The 18,055-nt window shown below is 38.8% G+C and overlaps 1 protein-coding gene across 8 annotated transcripts in view; it reads right to left on the reverse strand.

The window, feature by feature from the left end:
• Positions 1-18,055, reverse strand: part of WDR33 (WD repeat domain 33) — a 124,479-nt gene that overhangs the window by 67,057 nt on the left and 39,367 nt on the right. For 7 of the 8 annotated variants that reach the window (XR_004288323.1, XM_032353999.1, XM_032354001.1 and 4 more), the window contains 4 exons: positions 5,790-6,016; positions 3,793-3,861; positions 2,879-2,983; positions 61-156 (listed from right to left, as the gene is read on the reverse strand). Coding sequence is in view for 7 of the 8 variants with exons in the window: in XM_032353999.1 (XP_032209890.1) it covers positions 61-156; positions 2,879-2,983; positions 3,793-3,861; positions 5,790-5,993 (474 nt within the window). In the remaining variant the exon portion in view is untranslated. The remainder of the gene's footprint in view (positions 1-60; positions 157-2,878; positions 2,984-3,792; positions 3,862-5,789; positions 6,017-18,055) is intronic. The other variant, XM_032354000.1, reaches the window with a different exon arrangement.

An 18,055-nucleotide genomic window follows, 5' to 3' on the forward strand; every position in this document is an offset into this window, starting at 1 on the left:
TATCTCTCTAGTTCTTTACAGCACCACAGGAGGATGCTACCCTCTGATGATTACTGTTACCTGTAATATTGTTTCAAAATTGAACGTGAGTCCATTCCACAAGGTGAATTCTCCACTAGAAGCTCCAGTGACCAACCGTCTTCCTTCTGGAGTCCACTAGAGAAGGAAAAAAAAGAATCTTAGCTAATTGATAAAACACTTAGAAAGTATTTATAAAATAATCCAATAATCAATATTCAACAGACAATACTGACTTCCACTTAAGCACAGTTCAGACTTAAAAGCAAGTACTTTGTCAGAAAAGAACCTGTATTAGTATTTTAGCTCATTAAATAAATTAAAAATAGTAAATGCGTAGGACTCCTGGATGACACAGTCATTTAAGCATCCAACTCTTGATTTCAGGCTCAGGTCCTTATCTCAGGGTCATGAGGGAGATCAAGCCCCATGTCAGGCTCCATGCTCAGCATGGAGTCTGCTTGGGATTCTCTCTCTCCCTCTCCCTTTGCCCCTCCCTTTACAGCCCTCAAGTGTTCTCTCTCTCAAAATAAATAAATCATTAAAAAAAACAGTAAATGCATTAAAAATACCTGTTTAAGTTACACACATCTACACACTTTAAAAAACCTTTAAAAGCAAAATATGCAAAGACCATATTTTCCAAGGATACACAGCAGGCTAACATAAATAAAATGGTGAATCATCAAAACAACTCAAAGAAGGATTACATCTGCTATTGGACCAATGAAGGCAGAAAAGTTACTGGTGTTTTATGAAAAAAGTTGAGTACCAATTTAAGGACATCAAGGTTATCAAACTTTTCAGGGCAACTAAATATATTTAACTAAAAATTATGACACACACAGTTGAAAAATACAAGTGTGGGGCGCCTGGGTGGCTCAGTGGGTTAAGCCGCTGCCTTCGGCTCAGGTCATGATCTCAGGTTCCTGGGATCGAGTCCCGCATCGGGCTCTCTGCTCAGCAGGGAGCCTGCTTCCCTCTCTCTCTCTCTGCCTGCCTCTCCATCTACTTGTGATTTCTCTCTGTCAAATAAATAAATAAATAAAATCTTTAAAAAAAAAAAAAAGAAAAATACAAGTGTGGTAATAGAAATAGCAGGATGAGATATGTAAAATGAAGACTATTTGGAAAACCTGACTTTTTTTTTTTTTTTAAGATTTTATTTATTTATTTGTCATAGAGAGAGAAACGAGAGAGAGCACAGGCAGACAGAGTGGCAGGCAGAGGCAGAGGGAGAAGCAGACTCCCTACCAAGCAAGGAGCCCGATGCGGAACTCGATCCCAGGTCGGTGGGATCATGACCTGAGTTGAAGGCAGCCGCTTAACCAACTGAGCCACCCAGGCGTCCTGGAAAACCTGACTTTTTATTGCTTACCAGCACAACATGATTTTTGATTATTATGAATAAAATCCTACTTTCCTAGTTTATTATCTGTTATGGATCCCAACCAAGTAAATACTACAGGCAACAGAACTATAGGCAACGGAACCCTGTCTTTGTATCTTGATACCTTGTAATTTGGACTATGTCTCCACTGTGTGCAAATGTCTCCTGATACCTTACAGTTTGATCCCCAAATGAGAAATTTACCAAATGAACTATAACAAATACAATTTTATCCTTCTGTATTATGATACAAAATGCTCCGATTTTATACATTTCAAAACAATTTTCTCTATTATTCTAAGAAGATAAAAAATTAGCTGCACACCAACCCTTTTAATCAAATTCCCTGGTAAACAAAATTACACTACATACTGGTTGGTTCTAAAAAAATAAGTGTTTCTTTACTAATGTTTCTACTGCTTTAGGCCTCTGAAGCAAACAGGAGACCTAAAACTGCAATATTTCCCCCAGACTTTGGTTCTCCCTGCTCTCTACCGTACCTTTCTAATATCAAGGACTTGCCTATTTTGCTCATTTGCCACAACGTTTACCATTATTATCTTTCCTCTGTCCCATTTTTTTCAATTTTTATTTGCTTAAATCTATTAACTCCATCCTACATTTCTAGACTTGAAATACTGCTAACCAAGAAGTACATTCTTAGCAAAGCACAAAGAAAATGCTTATACTATCACAAATGGTAATACTAACTGGATGCCTGGGAGATGAAGATGGGAAGGCCTTTTATTGCAAACCCCTTCAAATTTTCAAAATTTTAAACCATACTAATCTATTTATTTAAAAATTAAACTTTTGGGGGGCGCCTGGGTGGCTCAGTGGGTTAAGCCTCTGCCTTCGGCTCGGGTCATGGTCTCAGGGTCCTGGGATCAAGCCCTGCATTGGGCATTCTGCTCGGCAGGGAGCCCATTTCTCCCTCTGCCTGCCTCTCTGCCTACTTGTGATCTCTCTCCCTCTGTCAAATAAATAAATAAAATCTTTATTTTAAAAAAATCTTTTTTCATGCTAATGTCTTGAGTACCTACTATGTACCTTTATGAAGCTAAAAATTACGGTCAACCACTGGTCTTAGGTCTTTTTAGGTGTTTTCCTTATTAGTGACACCAAACAGTTTTCATTAACTTTGAGATGCTGCTCTCTGAACAGCAGCGAAGCCACCCTACTATTCAAAAGTGAGCCTGAGCCCTACTACAATATAGATCCATGGCCTACTCAGAGAATTCTATGGAAATTGCATCATGAAGAACAATCCAAAAACCAATACCTTACTAAATGTGAATGTAATGGATAAATGGTGGGTTATTCCAAAATAAAATTATTAGCAAACATACCAATTTTTATCCCAGATATAAGCTTAAAGTAATTTAATTTTGTCCTGTTAAATATGTATAGACTAACTCAGGATTAATTTTTCAAAAAAATATCCAAAAAAGTATTTCAAAAAATACTTACCCTAACAACAAATACTGGACACTTTACTTTATTTGTTGATGTTCGAACAAATTTTGTTGTTACTGCATTCATAGGATTATTCAACATCCCTATAGGTGGGACCAGCTACAAAAAGAGAAAATTGGATTTGGAGAGCTTCTGATTACACACAGGGCATAAACCAGGGAAAGAACAAGATAGTTATTTCAACATTTAAAGACAAATTCAGGACTATACATGACTTTCAAAAAACTATTATTATAATCAGTCTGTATTAATTAAATGAAGAAAACTGAGATGCAGGACAGTTAAATGTCCATTATTACTAAACAAACAACAAAATCAAATATGCAGTATCTCCAATTACTTCTCAAGGTCAACACAATAAAACATGTTCACAATAAACCAAATTTAAAATTAACTTTCCTATTCCAGACTCTGAGGCAGTGCAATCTTGTGTTGGACATTTCTTTAAGCCCCAAATCAAAAGTTCTTACACCATTAAAGTAAAAGAAAAATTCTAACTGAGATTAAAAAAATAATAACCCAAAGAGTACAGAGATGTTATTTTCTCTTTTAAGAATGTTTTGTTTTAATTATAAAAATGTATAAAGAGGGGAGCCTGGGTGGCTCAGTGGGTTAAAGCCTCTGCCTTCGGCTCGGGTCATGGTCTCAGGGTCCTGGGATCGAGCCCCACATTGGGCTCTCTGCTCATCAGGGAGCCTGCTTCCCCTCCAACTCCGTCTGCCTCTCTGCCTACTTGTGATCTCTGTCTGTCAAATAAATAAATAAAATCTTAAAAAAAAAAAAAAAGAAAGAAACATTCACGTCTGCATTTGAGATCACACAGTATTACATTCAAATATGCAAGCAAAGACGTTTACATTCAAATGTCCAAGCAACCTTAAGCTAGTATAACATATCTTAATACTTACATCATTATAATAACCTGCATCAGGCTGAATTGCCCGCATATCTCTCTGGTCTCTTTGCCATATTCTATTCTGTTTAAAAATAAACAAATTAATTAATGTGGTCCAATTATACTCTGTTTGGAAACTAAAGTAAGTATTAATAAAATGTAAGCTACTATCAAATGGGGAGAAAACAGGATTAAAACTTTTTCATTATGTTCTAAAACAAAGGTAACAGTGGGTATCTTAAAAAGACCATATCCTACTGACATTACTTAGAATTTCCCTCTTTACTCACCTTATCCCCAACCAATCACCCAAGATACTGCTGACCCCAGCACATTCTCACTGACCATGCTTTAATAAAAAGAAAAAGGATAAGAGATAGGCACACATCTCCCAATTCCTTCAAAATCCTCAGCACATGGGCTCTTGGGTGGCTCAGTCGTTAAGCGTCTGACTTTGGCTCAGGTCACGATCCCAGAATTCTGGGATAGAGCCCCACATGGGGCTCCCTACTCAGCAGGAAGCCTGCTTCTCTCTCTCCCACTCCCCCTGCTTGTGTTCCCTCTCGCGCTGTGTCTCTCTCTGTCAAATCAAGAAATAAAAACTCAAAGGAAAAAAAAAATAAATAAAATAAATAAAATAAAATAATAAAATAATAAAATAAATAAAATAAAATAAAATAAAAAGTCCTCAGTACAAAACAATTCCTGGTATCCTACCTTTGGTTTTCTTAATTCCTCTCAACCTCTCCTAGATTAGTTTTCCACCTGAATTACCTGGAAAAACCTAAGTTTGTCTTCATCTCTGAATATTTTTCTCTTGCAAACAACATACTAATTATCCAATATGCAAACAGGTCTTTAACAACAGTCTCAGGTAAGAAAAAGCAAACAAATTTTCTTCATAGCAGGCCAGAGCAGATCAAAACCTGATTAAAGTAATAGCGTTAGTAATGAAAGCAAATTGCAGAGGCTAATTCCTAGGTGAAGACAAGTAAATAAAGAACTCAAAAGGGAGAAATATCAAGCAGAGATTTAGAGAGATGTCTATTTGGCCTTTAGGTGCCATGTCAAGGTTGCTCTCACCCTAAAATGCTTGAATGTCAAAGAAGTGGAGCCCTTTTCTCTGACAGAGTGATCCACCACTGGGGGCTTGAAAAATCAGTTTTCCTTCAGCCAGTGTCTTGGACACACAAAACTGCTATTCTGAACATTTGTTCTCATAGAAACAGTCCTATGTTAGTAGTCTCTTAACACTTCAAATATCCTGTGAGTTTAACAAGTGTTTTAAGGCTGGCCTTAGGATTAAAGGACCGTTTTCTGAGATCTGCTGTGAACTTTGTTCTAAAAGTTTAAACTATGGAATGCCTGGGTGGCTCAGCTGGTAAAGCTTCTGCCTTTGCTCAGGTCATGATCCCAGGGTCCTGGGATCAAGTCCCGTTTCCAGCTCCTTGCTCCATGGGGAGCCTTTTCCCTCTGCCTGGTAGCCCCCTGCTTGTGGCTCTTGTGCTTTCATGCGTGCGCTCACTCATACTCTCGTGCACGCGCTCTCTCTCTCTTTCTGACAAATAAATGTTTTTAAAAGATAAAAGTTTAAACTGTAAATCAGAGCTTAAATTTTATTTTTTTTTTTAAAGATTTTATTTATTTATTTGACAGAGAGAAATCACAAGTAGATGGAGAGGCAGGCAGAGAGAGAGAGAGGGAAGCAGGCTCTCCACTGAGCAGAGAGCCCGATGCGGGACTCGATCCCAGAACCCTGAGATCATGACCTGAGCCGAAGGCAGCGGCTTAACCCACTGAGCCACCCAGGCGCCCCTAAATTTTATAATTTTTGAGAAGATGATTCATACATGCAGAAAGTAAACAAAGTACTAGTGACTGGCCTCATCTGAAATTCCACTTCACCCCACAAATTCAAGAAACACAGTTATACTTATTATCCTGCATTCTAAAAACTTTCTTCTGAAAAAGCCACAGTCTGGTCATCAGAAGCACATTAACAGGACTTACCTCCAAATACTTAATTACAGACGGATTATAGTCTATGGTTTTTCGGTTTACTGCTTTTCTCATCCGTTTTCCATCAAAGGTGAGCTGTTGCATTGCTTGCTGCTGCGCAAAATCAGGTCGCTTATAAAATAGTTGTCGAGGTGCTTGGTGTTGGAACCTTGGCATATGGAAAAACCGAGGAGGAGAACCAATTTCTGTAGCCATGGTGATGTATTCGTTCTAGGAGGCTAGAGTAAGGAAAACGTACTTTCACTACAAGTATCAGCACTGCAACATTACTTGAAAATATTCTAAAATGAACATTTTTTATACTTCTCTTCCATTTTCTAGTAAATATCATTTCCAGCTATTATTTTTTTAAGATTTTATTTATTTGTCAGAGAGAGAGAGAGAGAGCACAGAAGCAGAGCGAGAAACAGGCAGAAGCAGCAAGCTCCCTGCCGAGCAAGGAGCCTGATGCGGGACAGGACCCCAGGACACCAGGATCCTGACCTGAGCCAACACTTAACCAACTGAGCCACCCAGGCATCCCAAACTATTAGATTTAATGGTAGAGACCAGTTAGACATTTGATAAAGGCCAATTCACAAAATAAGTGCTAATGAGATTTTTGTAAAATTCAGCCTGGTAGAGGGAAAAAACACAATTTATAACAACATGGGGTGAATATGCTATGTACTCTGTGTGTTGAGGGGATAGGGCAGAATCACTGAAACCTCTTCACATTTTTTAAATGAAGTTTTCCTTAGATGTTTAATGGTAAAACTAATTTTATTTTTAGATCCCATTTCATTTATGCAAGAGTCACTACAAAATTTTTAAATCTGACTTTTTTGTCCTTTAATTTAACTTTCCTAGGTATTCCTAAATTTTCCTAGGGCAGAAAAAGGAATAAACTATCCTACTTCATATGAATGCTAGAAGTATGTACATCCAGGGGTGCCTGGGTGGTACAATCAGTTAAGCATCCCACCCTTTATTTTGGCTCAGGTCATATATCTCAGGGTCATGAGATGGAGCCATGCATCTGGCTCTGTGCTCAGCACAGAGTCCACTTGAGACTGTCTCCCTCCCTCTGCCCCCCTCTCCCACTGACACTCCAGCTTTCCAAACAAAATCTTTAAAAAGAAGAAAAATATTTTTAAGTATATAGATATAATTTCAGGATCAAATTACCAGAGAACCATATTTCTCAGTATCTGTATTTATATATTTATACAGGCAACATTAAGCTACCATCTTAACAGAAAAAATATCAAAAGCTTACAATTTTCAACTCTAATTAAATTTATATTCCAATAACACAAAAATGCATGACAGAAAACCACATTTTTTTAAAAGATTTTATTTGTTTATACTTCTCTTAACAGAGAGAGACCCAGTGAGAGAGGAAACACAAGCAGGAAATGGGAGAGGGAGAAGCAGGCTTCCTGCTGAGCACGAGCCCGATTTGGGGCTTGATCCCAGAACTCTGGGATCATGACCTGACCCAAAGGCAGATGCTTAACTACTGAGCCACCCAGGCGCCCCTAAAAACACATTTTTAAGCACATTTTAAAAGTCAGACGATGGGGCACCTGGGTGGCTCAGTTGTTAAGCCATTTGCCTTCGACTCAGGTCATGATCCCAGGGTCTTGGCATGGAGCCCTGCATTGAGCTCCCTGCTCAGTGGGGAGCCTGCTCCTTCCCTTCCCATTCCCCCTGTTTGTCTTCCCTCTTTCTGTCTCCCTCTGTCAAATAAAATCTTTGAAAAATAAAAAATAAAAAAAATAAAAATAAAAATCAGATGATAAAAAGCACATAAAAGGTGTTTGTTAAAAGCTATTTCCACAATTATTTTTGTTTTGACAGCAGGAGAGATTGTACTCTGCATTATTTTTCTATAGTCTTTTATTTGTCTTTCCTCATTCAAGACACTAAATAAGGACCTGAACAAAATTTATTATTTCCTTTGATGAATATATTCTTAGTACTACTACTACATTCATCCTGTCACTTTAGTCTCTCCTGAAACCATTTAATAAAGATAATACGATTGGGGGCAGAGGGAACATAGGAGAAATAAATAAACAACAAAATTAAGTCGGGTGATAAAATATACATTTAATACATATTATTTCCACTACTCTGGAACAACCCCAGAAGGTTTCTCATAAGTTAATTTATAATGAGATAAGCATTCTTTCTTTCTTTTAGGGCTATGTGTGAATTAAATTAGAATGTACAAACTGCACTCAGGATTTGCCTCATAATGTTGGTGAAGAATAATAATAAGGTGTCTGTTTACTCAGCTATCCCATGAATCCAACTAAGTTTCAGCATCCAGATTTCAACAAATGGCTTCAATTCAGATGTCTAGGCCAGTAATTCCAAAAGGATGCAGCTTTGGGGCTCCTGGTGGGCTCAGTCAAAGAACGTCCGACTCTTGATCTCAGGGTCATGAGTTAGAGCCCCATGGTTGGGTGTACAAATTACTTAAATAAAATTTTTAGGGGCACCTGGGTGGCTCAGAGGGTTAAGCCTCTGCCTTCGGCTCAGGTCATGATCTCAGGGTCCTGGGATTGAGCCCTGCATTGGCTCTTTGCTCAGCGGGGAGCCTGCTTCCCCCACTCTCTCTGCCTGCCACTCTGCCTACTTGTGATCTCTGTCCAATAAATAAACAAAATCTTTAAAAAAAATTTTTTAATAAAATTTTTAAAAATAAATAAAAAAACACAGCTTTGAAAAGTATATCCTAAAATTATTTTTTTCCCTTTACAACCATCAAATTTCTAACTTTATTAGAATAAAATCATCCTAGTAATCTACTTTCTAACATTACTGATATCAAATAAGAATTAAGTTTTTTTACTTAAGTATGAATGATAAAACGATGTTACAAAAATAACATTTTAGGGGTTAGTCAGTAGAGTATCTGACTCATGATCTCAGGGTCTTGAGTTCAAGGCCCACGTTGGGCATGGAGCCTACTTAAAAAACAAAAAACAAAAACAAAACAAAACAAAAAAACCCACATAGTTACACGTAACAAAAGAGGCTTAAAAATTATTCAGCCAGGGACACCTAGGTGGCTCAGTCAGTAAAGTGTCTGACTTCAGCTCAGGTCATGATTCCCACAGTCCTGGGATCAAGTCCCACATCAGGCTCCTTGCTCAGTGGGGATCCTGCTTCTCCCTCTCCTTCCCACTCAGGATCTCTCTTGATATCTCTGTCTCTCATTTTCAAATAAATAAAATCTTTAAAAAAAAAATTTATTCAGCAAAAAAAAAAAAAAAGGAATATAACATTGATACATGCTACGACATGGATAAATCTTAAATATATTATGTTAAGGGGACACCTGTGTGGCTCACTCAGTTTAGTGTCCACTCTTGGTTTCAACTCAGAGTTGCGAGACTGAGCCCTCCATCGGGCTCCGGCAGGGAGTCAGCCTGAGATTTTCTCCCTCTCCCTCTGCCCCCTCCATCTCCCCCTCTCTCTAAAGTAAGTAGATAAAATCTTTTTTAAAAAAAAGAACTGCTTAAATACATTATATTAAGTGAAAAAAGCCAGATATGGGGTGCCTGGGTGGCTCAGTTACGTGTGTGCTTTGGCTCAGGTCATGATCCTGCGATCCAGCCCTACATTGGGCAGCAGGGAGCCTGCTTCTCCCGCTCCCTCTGCTGCTTCACCTGCTTGTGTTCTCTCCCTCTCAAAATAAATAAATAAAATCGTTAAAATAGATAAATAAAAATAAAATGGTTAAAACAGAGAATTTTATGTTATGTGACTTTTATCTCCATTAAAAAATGGGGGGTTTAATCCACTGGAAAAAATTTTAGATGGTGAGGTAGTTGAAATATTAACGAAGTTGACGGTGCTGAAGATGGATGATAGGTACATGGACACAAAGCATTAACCAAGAGCCAAATCCAGGATTCACCTTCTAAGGAGGAGAATAAAAAATATAAAGTCAAATATAAAACAATCACTATGCTATTACTAACACTGTTGAATAATTCACATGTTAAAGCTAAAAAAAAATATTACTCCTTCACTTAAGACCTTACAGAGGATGGGAAAAGATACCTTTCCATTTATAAATTTGTATTCTAAAAAAAAAAAGAAGAAGAAGAAGAACTTTTAACTTTTCATGAATGGTCAAGTACTACTTGTGTTCTAAAAATAAAGGTCCAGCATGAAGAAAAAGAGAGGGAGAAAAATTACAATTATATTTTACATCAAGACCCAGCCTTAAAATAAAATAAAAGCAAACCTCCTCACAATACAATGACCAGTCTTCACATTAAACCTCACTCACTTCAGCTTCACTTCCTATAAATCACTGTCACTTAACAAAGTCAAAACAAAGCCTCTTTTTTCCTAAGATTTTTATTTATTTATTTGTCAGAGACACAGCGAGAGAGGAAACACAAGCAGAGGGAGTGGGAGAGAGGGAAGCAGGCTTCCTGCCGAGGAGAGAGCCCAATGTGGGACTTGATCCCAGGACCCTGGGACTATGACCCGGGCTAAAAGGAGACACAACAACTGAGCCACCCAGCCACCCCCAAAACAGAGCCTCTTAGTAGCTATGATGGACTGAACTGTGTCCCCTCACAAATTCATATGTTGAAGTCCTAACCTCCAAAACCTCAGAATATGACTGTATTTGGAGACAGAGCCCTAATCCATATGACTAGTGTGCTTGTAAGAGGAGATTAGACAGGAGACACACACACACACACAGAAGGAAAGCCGTATGAAAACACGGGGAGAAAAGAGCCATCTACATGTCAAGGAGAAAGGCCTCAGAAGAAAACAACCCTGCTCAAATCTTAATCTTGGGCCTCAAACTTCCCAATCTGTGAAAAAACACATTTTTGTTGTTTAAGCCACCAAGATTATACTTTGTTATGACAACCCTAGCAGACAAATACAATGGCAGTCAGAGCAAAATGCCTGGCTCTCCTGACTCACCAGTATGGACTGCTGAAAGATGCTAGCAATAATAAAACAGTTTTCTCTAACAGAGAGAGCAGAAAACTCCACACATGAGATTGAAAAATAAGTGATCCAGACAGAACCTTCACTCGAGTCATTAAAACTATCCTTTAGGCTTCGCTCAGGACAACATTTCAAGGAAATCTTTCTTTACATACATATATATACATATGCAGTGCTTCCTTTGGCAGCACATGTACATTTATATACATATATATATAACCAAATGCAGAAAAATAAGAGCGTGGGGTGCCTGTGTGGCTCAGTGCTTAAGCATCTGCCTTTGGCTCAAGTCATGATCCCAGAGTCCTGGGACTGAGCCACATGTTGGGGGTCTCTGCTCAGCAGGAAGTCTGCTTCTCCCTCTCCCTCTGCCTCCCCCCTTGACGCCTGGGTTGTGTACACACTCACACTCACAGTCTCTCGCTCGCTCTCTCAAATAAATAATAAAATCCTAAAAGAAAAAAAGTAAAGAAGAGCTTTATTCTCCATAAAAGTAATTACTGTGATTCCAATTTACTGCAGTATGCACTTAAGCTACATTAACAGAACATTACCGTTTAAACTACAAGCCTGGTTTGTCCCAAAGCATTTTCATTTCCTATCTAGGATAGAGGGTGAGGGAAGGTGGGACAAGACAGAGGAACTGAGGTAGAAAGAGGACAAGTAATTTGGGTATACATACTAACAAGAGAAGCAAATAGCTAAGAAAAATAAATCCACCTGAAACAATGAACTTATCATGTCTTTCTCATACACAAAAACCTCAATGTTGGGGCACCTGGGTGGCTCAGTGGGTTAAGCCACTGCCTTCTGCTCAGGTCATGATCCCAGGGTCCTGGGATCGCGTCCCACATCAGGCTCTCTGCTGAGCGGGGAGGCTGCTTCCTCCTCTCTCTCTCTGCCTGCCTCTCTGCCTACTTGTGATCTCTGTCAAATAAATAAATAAATTCTTAAGAAAAAAAAAAAAAAAACTCCAATGTTTCAAGCAATCACAACATTTCATCAAGTGCCAACGTTATATTATACTCTACATCATATACAGCGTTATCATTCTGATTCACTGACTATAATGTCTAAGTTCGCAGAACAGATTTTGAACTTCGTGACAAATACAGACTCCCGAGTTCACAGAAGTTTGCACCGTATCCTTAGCCTTCAAGCTTTCAACTACTTCCCCAAAATAAGCAAGCTACTCAACTTCTCTCCATATGCTTTCTCCACCTGGACAATGAGGCTAATGCAGATAACTTCCAAGATTCTTTTTGCTCAACAGATATTATTTTGAATGAAATATATTATTCCCTTAGCCAACAAAGTGACTAGTCTGTTGAAAAACAAAAAAAGAACTGGGACCCCTGGGTGGCTTAGTGGGTTAAAGCCCCTGCCTTCAGCTCAGGTCATGATCCCAGGGTCGTTTCCGTTGTGTAGTGGTTATCACGTTCGCCTCACATGATCCCAGGGTCTTGGGATCAAGCCCCACATCGGGCTCTCTGCTCCGCAGGGAGCCTGCTTCTTCCTCTCTCTCTCTGCCTACTTGTGATCTCTGTCAAATAAATAAATAAAATCTTTAAAAAATAAAAATTTAAAAAATTTTAAAAAAGAAAAAAAAAGAACTGTGCTAACAAGAGCTCATTCCATTGAACTTAAAACTCTAATTAATCAAAAAAAAAGCTCTAGGGCGCCTGGGTGGCTCAGTGGGTTAAGCCGCTGCCTTCGGCTCAGGTCATGATCTCAGGGTCCTGGGATCGAGGCCCGCATCGGGCTCTCTGCTCAGCAGGGAGCCTGCTTCCCTCTCTCTCTCTCTCTGCCTGCCTCTCCATCTACTTGTGATTTCTCTGTCAAATAAATAAATAAAATCTTTAAAAAAAAAAAAAGCTCTAATTAATCAAACTATATATGAGTGGTTAAAAAAAAAAAAAGCCTCAAAAATTATGAAATGCATAGTACAATGAAGAGAATGAACAGGAAGGGATGTCTAAGAAAGATTAAGACTTGGGGCACCTGGCTGGCTCAGCCATTAAGCGTCTGCCTTCAGATCAGGTCATGATCCCAGGGTCCTGGAATTAAGCCCAACATCAGGTGCCTTGCTCAGCGGGAAGCCTGCTTCTCCCTCTCCCACTATCCCCAGCTGGTGTTCCTTCTTTCACTGTTTCTCTCTCTGTCAAATAAATAAATAAAAATCTTTAAAACACACACACACACACACACACAGGTTAAGACTTAAACTGGAAATTATATAGAAAAATTAATTTGGGTAATAAGCAGGCACCACCAAAATCACTGAGGTAGTTCCTAACCATGAGTACAAACACACTCAGAAATTCTGAAATACATGAAAAATCCCTGTGGCATGAGGAAGCATAATGAGAAACACAATTCAGTTCAATAACTTATTAGCATCAACTACTTGATAACCAACTACTTGACAGGCAATAAAGATGGACACACACACAAAGTCTGCTCTCAAAAGACTGACAGTGTATAAGATCAGAAGAACTCAAAAAGAAAGTAATGTAAGAATCCACTACTACACTGAGAATCTACTATACCTGTTTACCAGGACGGATCTATCATAGGCAACAGGAATATAACAGGATGCTTACAGCACAAGCCACTCTCATGTTAAAATTTGGGGTGGGCTAGGGGTAAATAATAGGAAAAGACACGGTAAAAAGAAAGAAATAAATTAGGGGCACCTCTGCCTTCGGCTCAGGTCATCATCTCAGGGTCCTGGGATCGAGCCCCACATCGGGCTCTCTGCTCAGCAGGGAGCCTGCTTCCCCCCCCCCTCTGCCTGCCCCTCTGCCTACTTGTGATCTCACTCTCCGTCAAATAAATAAGTAAAAATCTTTAAAAAAAAAAAAAAAAAAGAGGAAAAGAAAGGAAACAAGTAATGCTCTGTCATTCACTCAGCATACCAGGGTCAGCATAATCATTTCCCCAACCAAACATTTGGTTGTGGGTCAACCAAATCATCCACATAGTAACAACCATAATCATCCATAACCAAATCATCCACACATCCAATCAACCATAATCACCCACAACCAAACATTTCTGACTCTGTTAGGAAAATTTCACCATCACAGCTGATATCCAACTAAAACACAGGGGAAAAACAGATAGATATAGATATAGATAGATAGATATTTTATATATATATATTTTAAACAGGAAAATAACCTTGCTAAAACTAATTCCACAAGTTCAATCCAAAATGGATTTACTAAATGTTTCATATAATTGACTAAAAGAATAAATGAAAGGATCTTTTTAAAATTTATTTATTTTTGAGAGAGAACACACTCTAGAGCATGACTGGGAGAAGGGGCAGAGGGAGATAAGAGAATCTCATGCAGAGTCCATACTAAGTGCAGAGCCTAATGCCAGGCTCGACCTCACGACCCTAAGATCATGACCTGAGCCGAAACCAAGTCATATGCTTAACCGACTAAGCCATCCAGGAGCCCCAAGGATCTTTAAACTACTGTTCAAGAGGGTAGAACTGAGGCTCTGAATTAAAACACACACACACACACACACACACACAACTTGGGGCACCTGGTTGGCTCAGTCAGTCATGAGTTCAAGCTCCACGTTGTGTATAGAGTTTACTTAAAAGGGGGGGGGGGGCCCTCCATGACCTGGTGTCACGAACTGGCCTAAAGCAGTTTTCTTTAAAGTAGAAGTCACATCGTATTGGTGATTCCTGAAATCAACTTGGCTAACAAACAACAGTACTTTAATAATAAAAAAAAATTTTTTTTAAATAGAACACCTAATACTGAACCGTACGTTTTATAAGAAAGAACTGTTTTTGTGAAACTTCTGTTTCAGCTGTACACGTGTGTATACTGAGTCACAAGTAAAAAAAAGTATCTTCTTCCTGTGGATTTCCTATCTATGCAACTTCCTCTTTTGATCACTGAATTTCTGCTACCACTGTTGTATTCATAGCCAAAGAAAGTGCTCGCTTCGGCAGCACATATACATAGCCAAAGAAATTCCTATGTGGCAAATGCCCTAAGTGGTAGTAGTTATGGCACCAGGATCTGGTCCAATTATCAAATAAAATAACTCTTACCATATCAACCACTAATCAGAGTTTCTGATTACCACAAGAAAGCTTGTTTTCCCAAATGGAGATGAAATAATTCTAACCAAGAACAAATTATTGATGCATTAAATAGCTAGGATAGCAAGTAAAATTACTGTACAACTTTAAAAAATAACAGAAGGTTCTGGGGCGCCTGGGTGGCTCACGGGGTTAAAGCCTCTGCCTTCGGCTCAGGTCATGATCCCAGGGTCCTGGGATGGAGGCCCGCATTGGGCTCTCTGCTCAGCAGGGAGCCTGCTTCCCTTCCGCTCTCTTTGCCTATCTCTCTGCCTACTTGTGATCTCTGTCAAATAAATAAATAAAATCTTTTTTAAAAAAAGTAATAGAAGGTTTTAAGATCCCCATTCTCATTAATGCAAACCTAGACTCCATTGTCAGAAAACCAGCCTGAAAGTCTCTATTTTAAAATAATCTATCTCCAGACCAGTAAGTAGGTCCTGGGATGAATAATCTACCCTAAAAGAGATCTGATATATATAATCTGTCACGGAACTTTGAGGGGACCTACATGAGTGGTAACCAAGACCGGTAACAAAAATGATCACGGTCTCTTTTTCTTCACTGCCCAATCATTAATAAATACGAATCCTGAACAAATCAGGAGCAGTACTGAGACCATTCAGTTTTTTAAAGAATAAACAAGAAGATAACTGTTAAAATAGTTTTTAAAATAAGTTCACATGATTCATGGGACAACTAACTGGGTGGCTCAATCGGTTGAATGTTTGCCTTCTGCTCAGGTCATGATTCCAGGGTTCTAGGACAGAGTCCAACATCCGCCTCCTTGCTCAGTGAGAAGACTGCTTCTCCCTCCACCAATCCCTCTCCTTGCTTATGCATGTGTACACTCTCTCTCTCTCTCTGACAAATAAATAGATAAAATCTCTTAAAAATAAATTAATTAAAAATAAAAGTTCAAGTGATTCTGTACCTTGACTCTGGTACTAGATACACAAATCTATCCAAAAGGTCATATGCTGTATACTTTCATTTATGTGACATTCTTTAAAGATTTTTTTTTTTTTTTTTTTATTTGTTTATTTGACAGACAGAGATTACAAGTAGACAGAGAGGCAGGCAGAGAGAGAGAGAGGGAAGCAGGCTCCCTGCTGAGCAGAGAGCCCGATGCGGGACTCGATCCCAGAACCCTGGGATCATGACCTGAGCCGAAGGCAGCGGCTTAACCCACTGAGCCACCCAGGCGCCCTATGTGACATTCTTGAAATAACAAGATGACAAAAATGGAAAACAGATCAGTGATTGCCAGGAGTTAGGAATGGGGAAGGGGTGTGACTATAAAAGGGGAACTACTGCAGTGACGAACTGTATCCAGACCATGGTGGTAGATACACAAATATATACACACAATGAAATTGCAGAGAACTCACACACAAGAGTACAAATAAAACTTAGGAAATCTCTGTAAAAACTGGAGATTAACACCATGTCCATATTCAATTTGTGAAACTGTACTACAGTTTCCAAAATTACCACCACTGGCACAAACTAGGTAAGGTATACAGATCATTCTGTGTTATTTCTCACAAATGCACTGAATATATATATAAATTATCTCAATAAAAAATAAATTTAGGGGCACCTGCATGGCTCAATGGGTTAAGCCTCTGCCTTCGGCTCAGGTCATGATCTCAGGGTCCTGGGATCGAGCCCCACATCGGGCTCTCTGCTCAGCGGGGAGCCTGCTTCCTCCTCTCTCTCTCTCTCTCTCTCTGCCTGCCTCTCTCCCTGCCTCTCTGCCTACTTGTGATCTCTATCAAATAAATAAATAAAATCTTTAAAAAAAAAAAAAAAAGCGGCTTCCATTGCATATTTAAGCTGTAGTTACTGAAACATTTTAATGGATACTGCACTGGGCCAGTTTGATGCATATTACTTGATACTGTACCTGTGCTTTTAGATGTAGTTTTCTGTGTCCAAAGTTAAAAACTAACTTTTACATATAATCCATATATGACCACAATTCTCGCCACTCAGCTTAGTTAGAAAGTAACAATTCAATATTTCAAAAGTATGATTCTGGGATAAAGAAACCTATACCATCAACTGTTTTCAATGAAGATAAAGTCAGTGATTAGTGAATGTGGTTTTTATCCCTGTCCTTAGCATAAAAAGCGAGAGCTTTTTCATTTTTACACTGTTTTTAAAAATGGATTATATTAACTTAGCAAGTATTTAACCAATAAAAACTGGACAAACTAATTCTAACTGGAATACTGAATTTATCTTTGCAAAAATAAACAAAAACAATACAGCATTTTCTGATAAAGTGACCTCTTAAATTAGGAATAAGGAATTCAAAGATTCAATTATGATCTGAAGCTACCCTTCCCAAAGCCAGGCTTAAGGCTCTCATCTTTATTCTAATTTAATTGTGTGGGATATAAATTGGGCAGCAGAGATTTTTAAAAGCTCCCAAATGATATTAAAGTGCAGCAAAAATTTGAAAACCACGAGACATCCAAGTAACTTGGACAGTTCACTTCTTAAACAGTTTCCTTATAACAGCAAGGTCCTAAACTTTTTATTTCAGGACACTTTTTTTTTTTTTTTAAGATTACTTTTTAAAGATTTATTTATTTATTTATGAGAGAGAGGGCGGGGGAGAGAGGAAGGGAGAGAGAGCATGAGAGGGGACAGATCAGAGGGAGAAACAAACTCTCCACTGAACAGGGAGCCCAATGTGGCACCCGATCCTGGGACTCCAGGATCATGACCTGAGTTGAAGGCAGTTCCTTAATCAACTGAGCCACCCAGGTGCCCAGGACACCTTTACTTTTAAAAATTGAGCATTCTGGGGTGTCTGGGTGGCCCAGTCATTAACTGTCTGCCTTTAGCTAAGGTCATGATCTCAGGGTCCTGGGACTGAGCCCTATGTGGGGCTCCCTGCTCAGCAGGGAGACTGCTTCTTCCTCTGCCTGCCACTCCCCCTTCTTATGTTAGACTACATCTAAAAGCATCTACATCTTGTGTTAGACTACATCTAAAACTACATCTAAAAGCGCCCTCCCCTCTCTCTCTTAGACAAATAAGATCTTGAAAAAAATAAATTTGAGGATTCCCCTAAATTTTTGTTTATTGTGATATTTACAGATACTTGCCATTTAGAAATTAAAACAGAAAGCTTCAAAATATTTAACATATATTT

Source organism: Mustela erminea, chromosome 8 (genome assembly GCF_009829155.1).
Source record: "Mustela erminea isolate mMusErm1 chromosome 8, mMusErm1.Pri, whole genome shotgun sequence".
NCBI classification, from domain to species: Eukaryota; Metazoa; Chordata; class Mammalia; order Carnivora; family Mustelidae; genus Mustela; species Mustela erminea.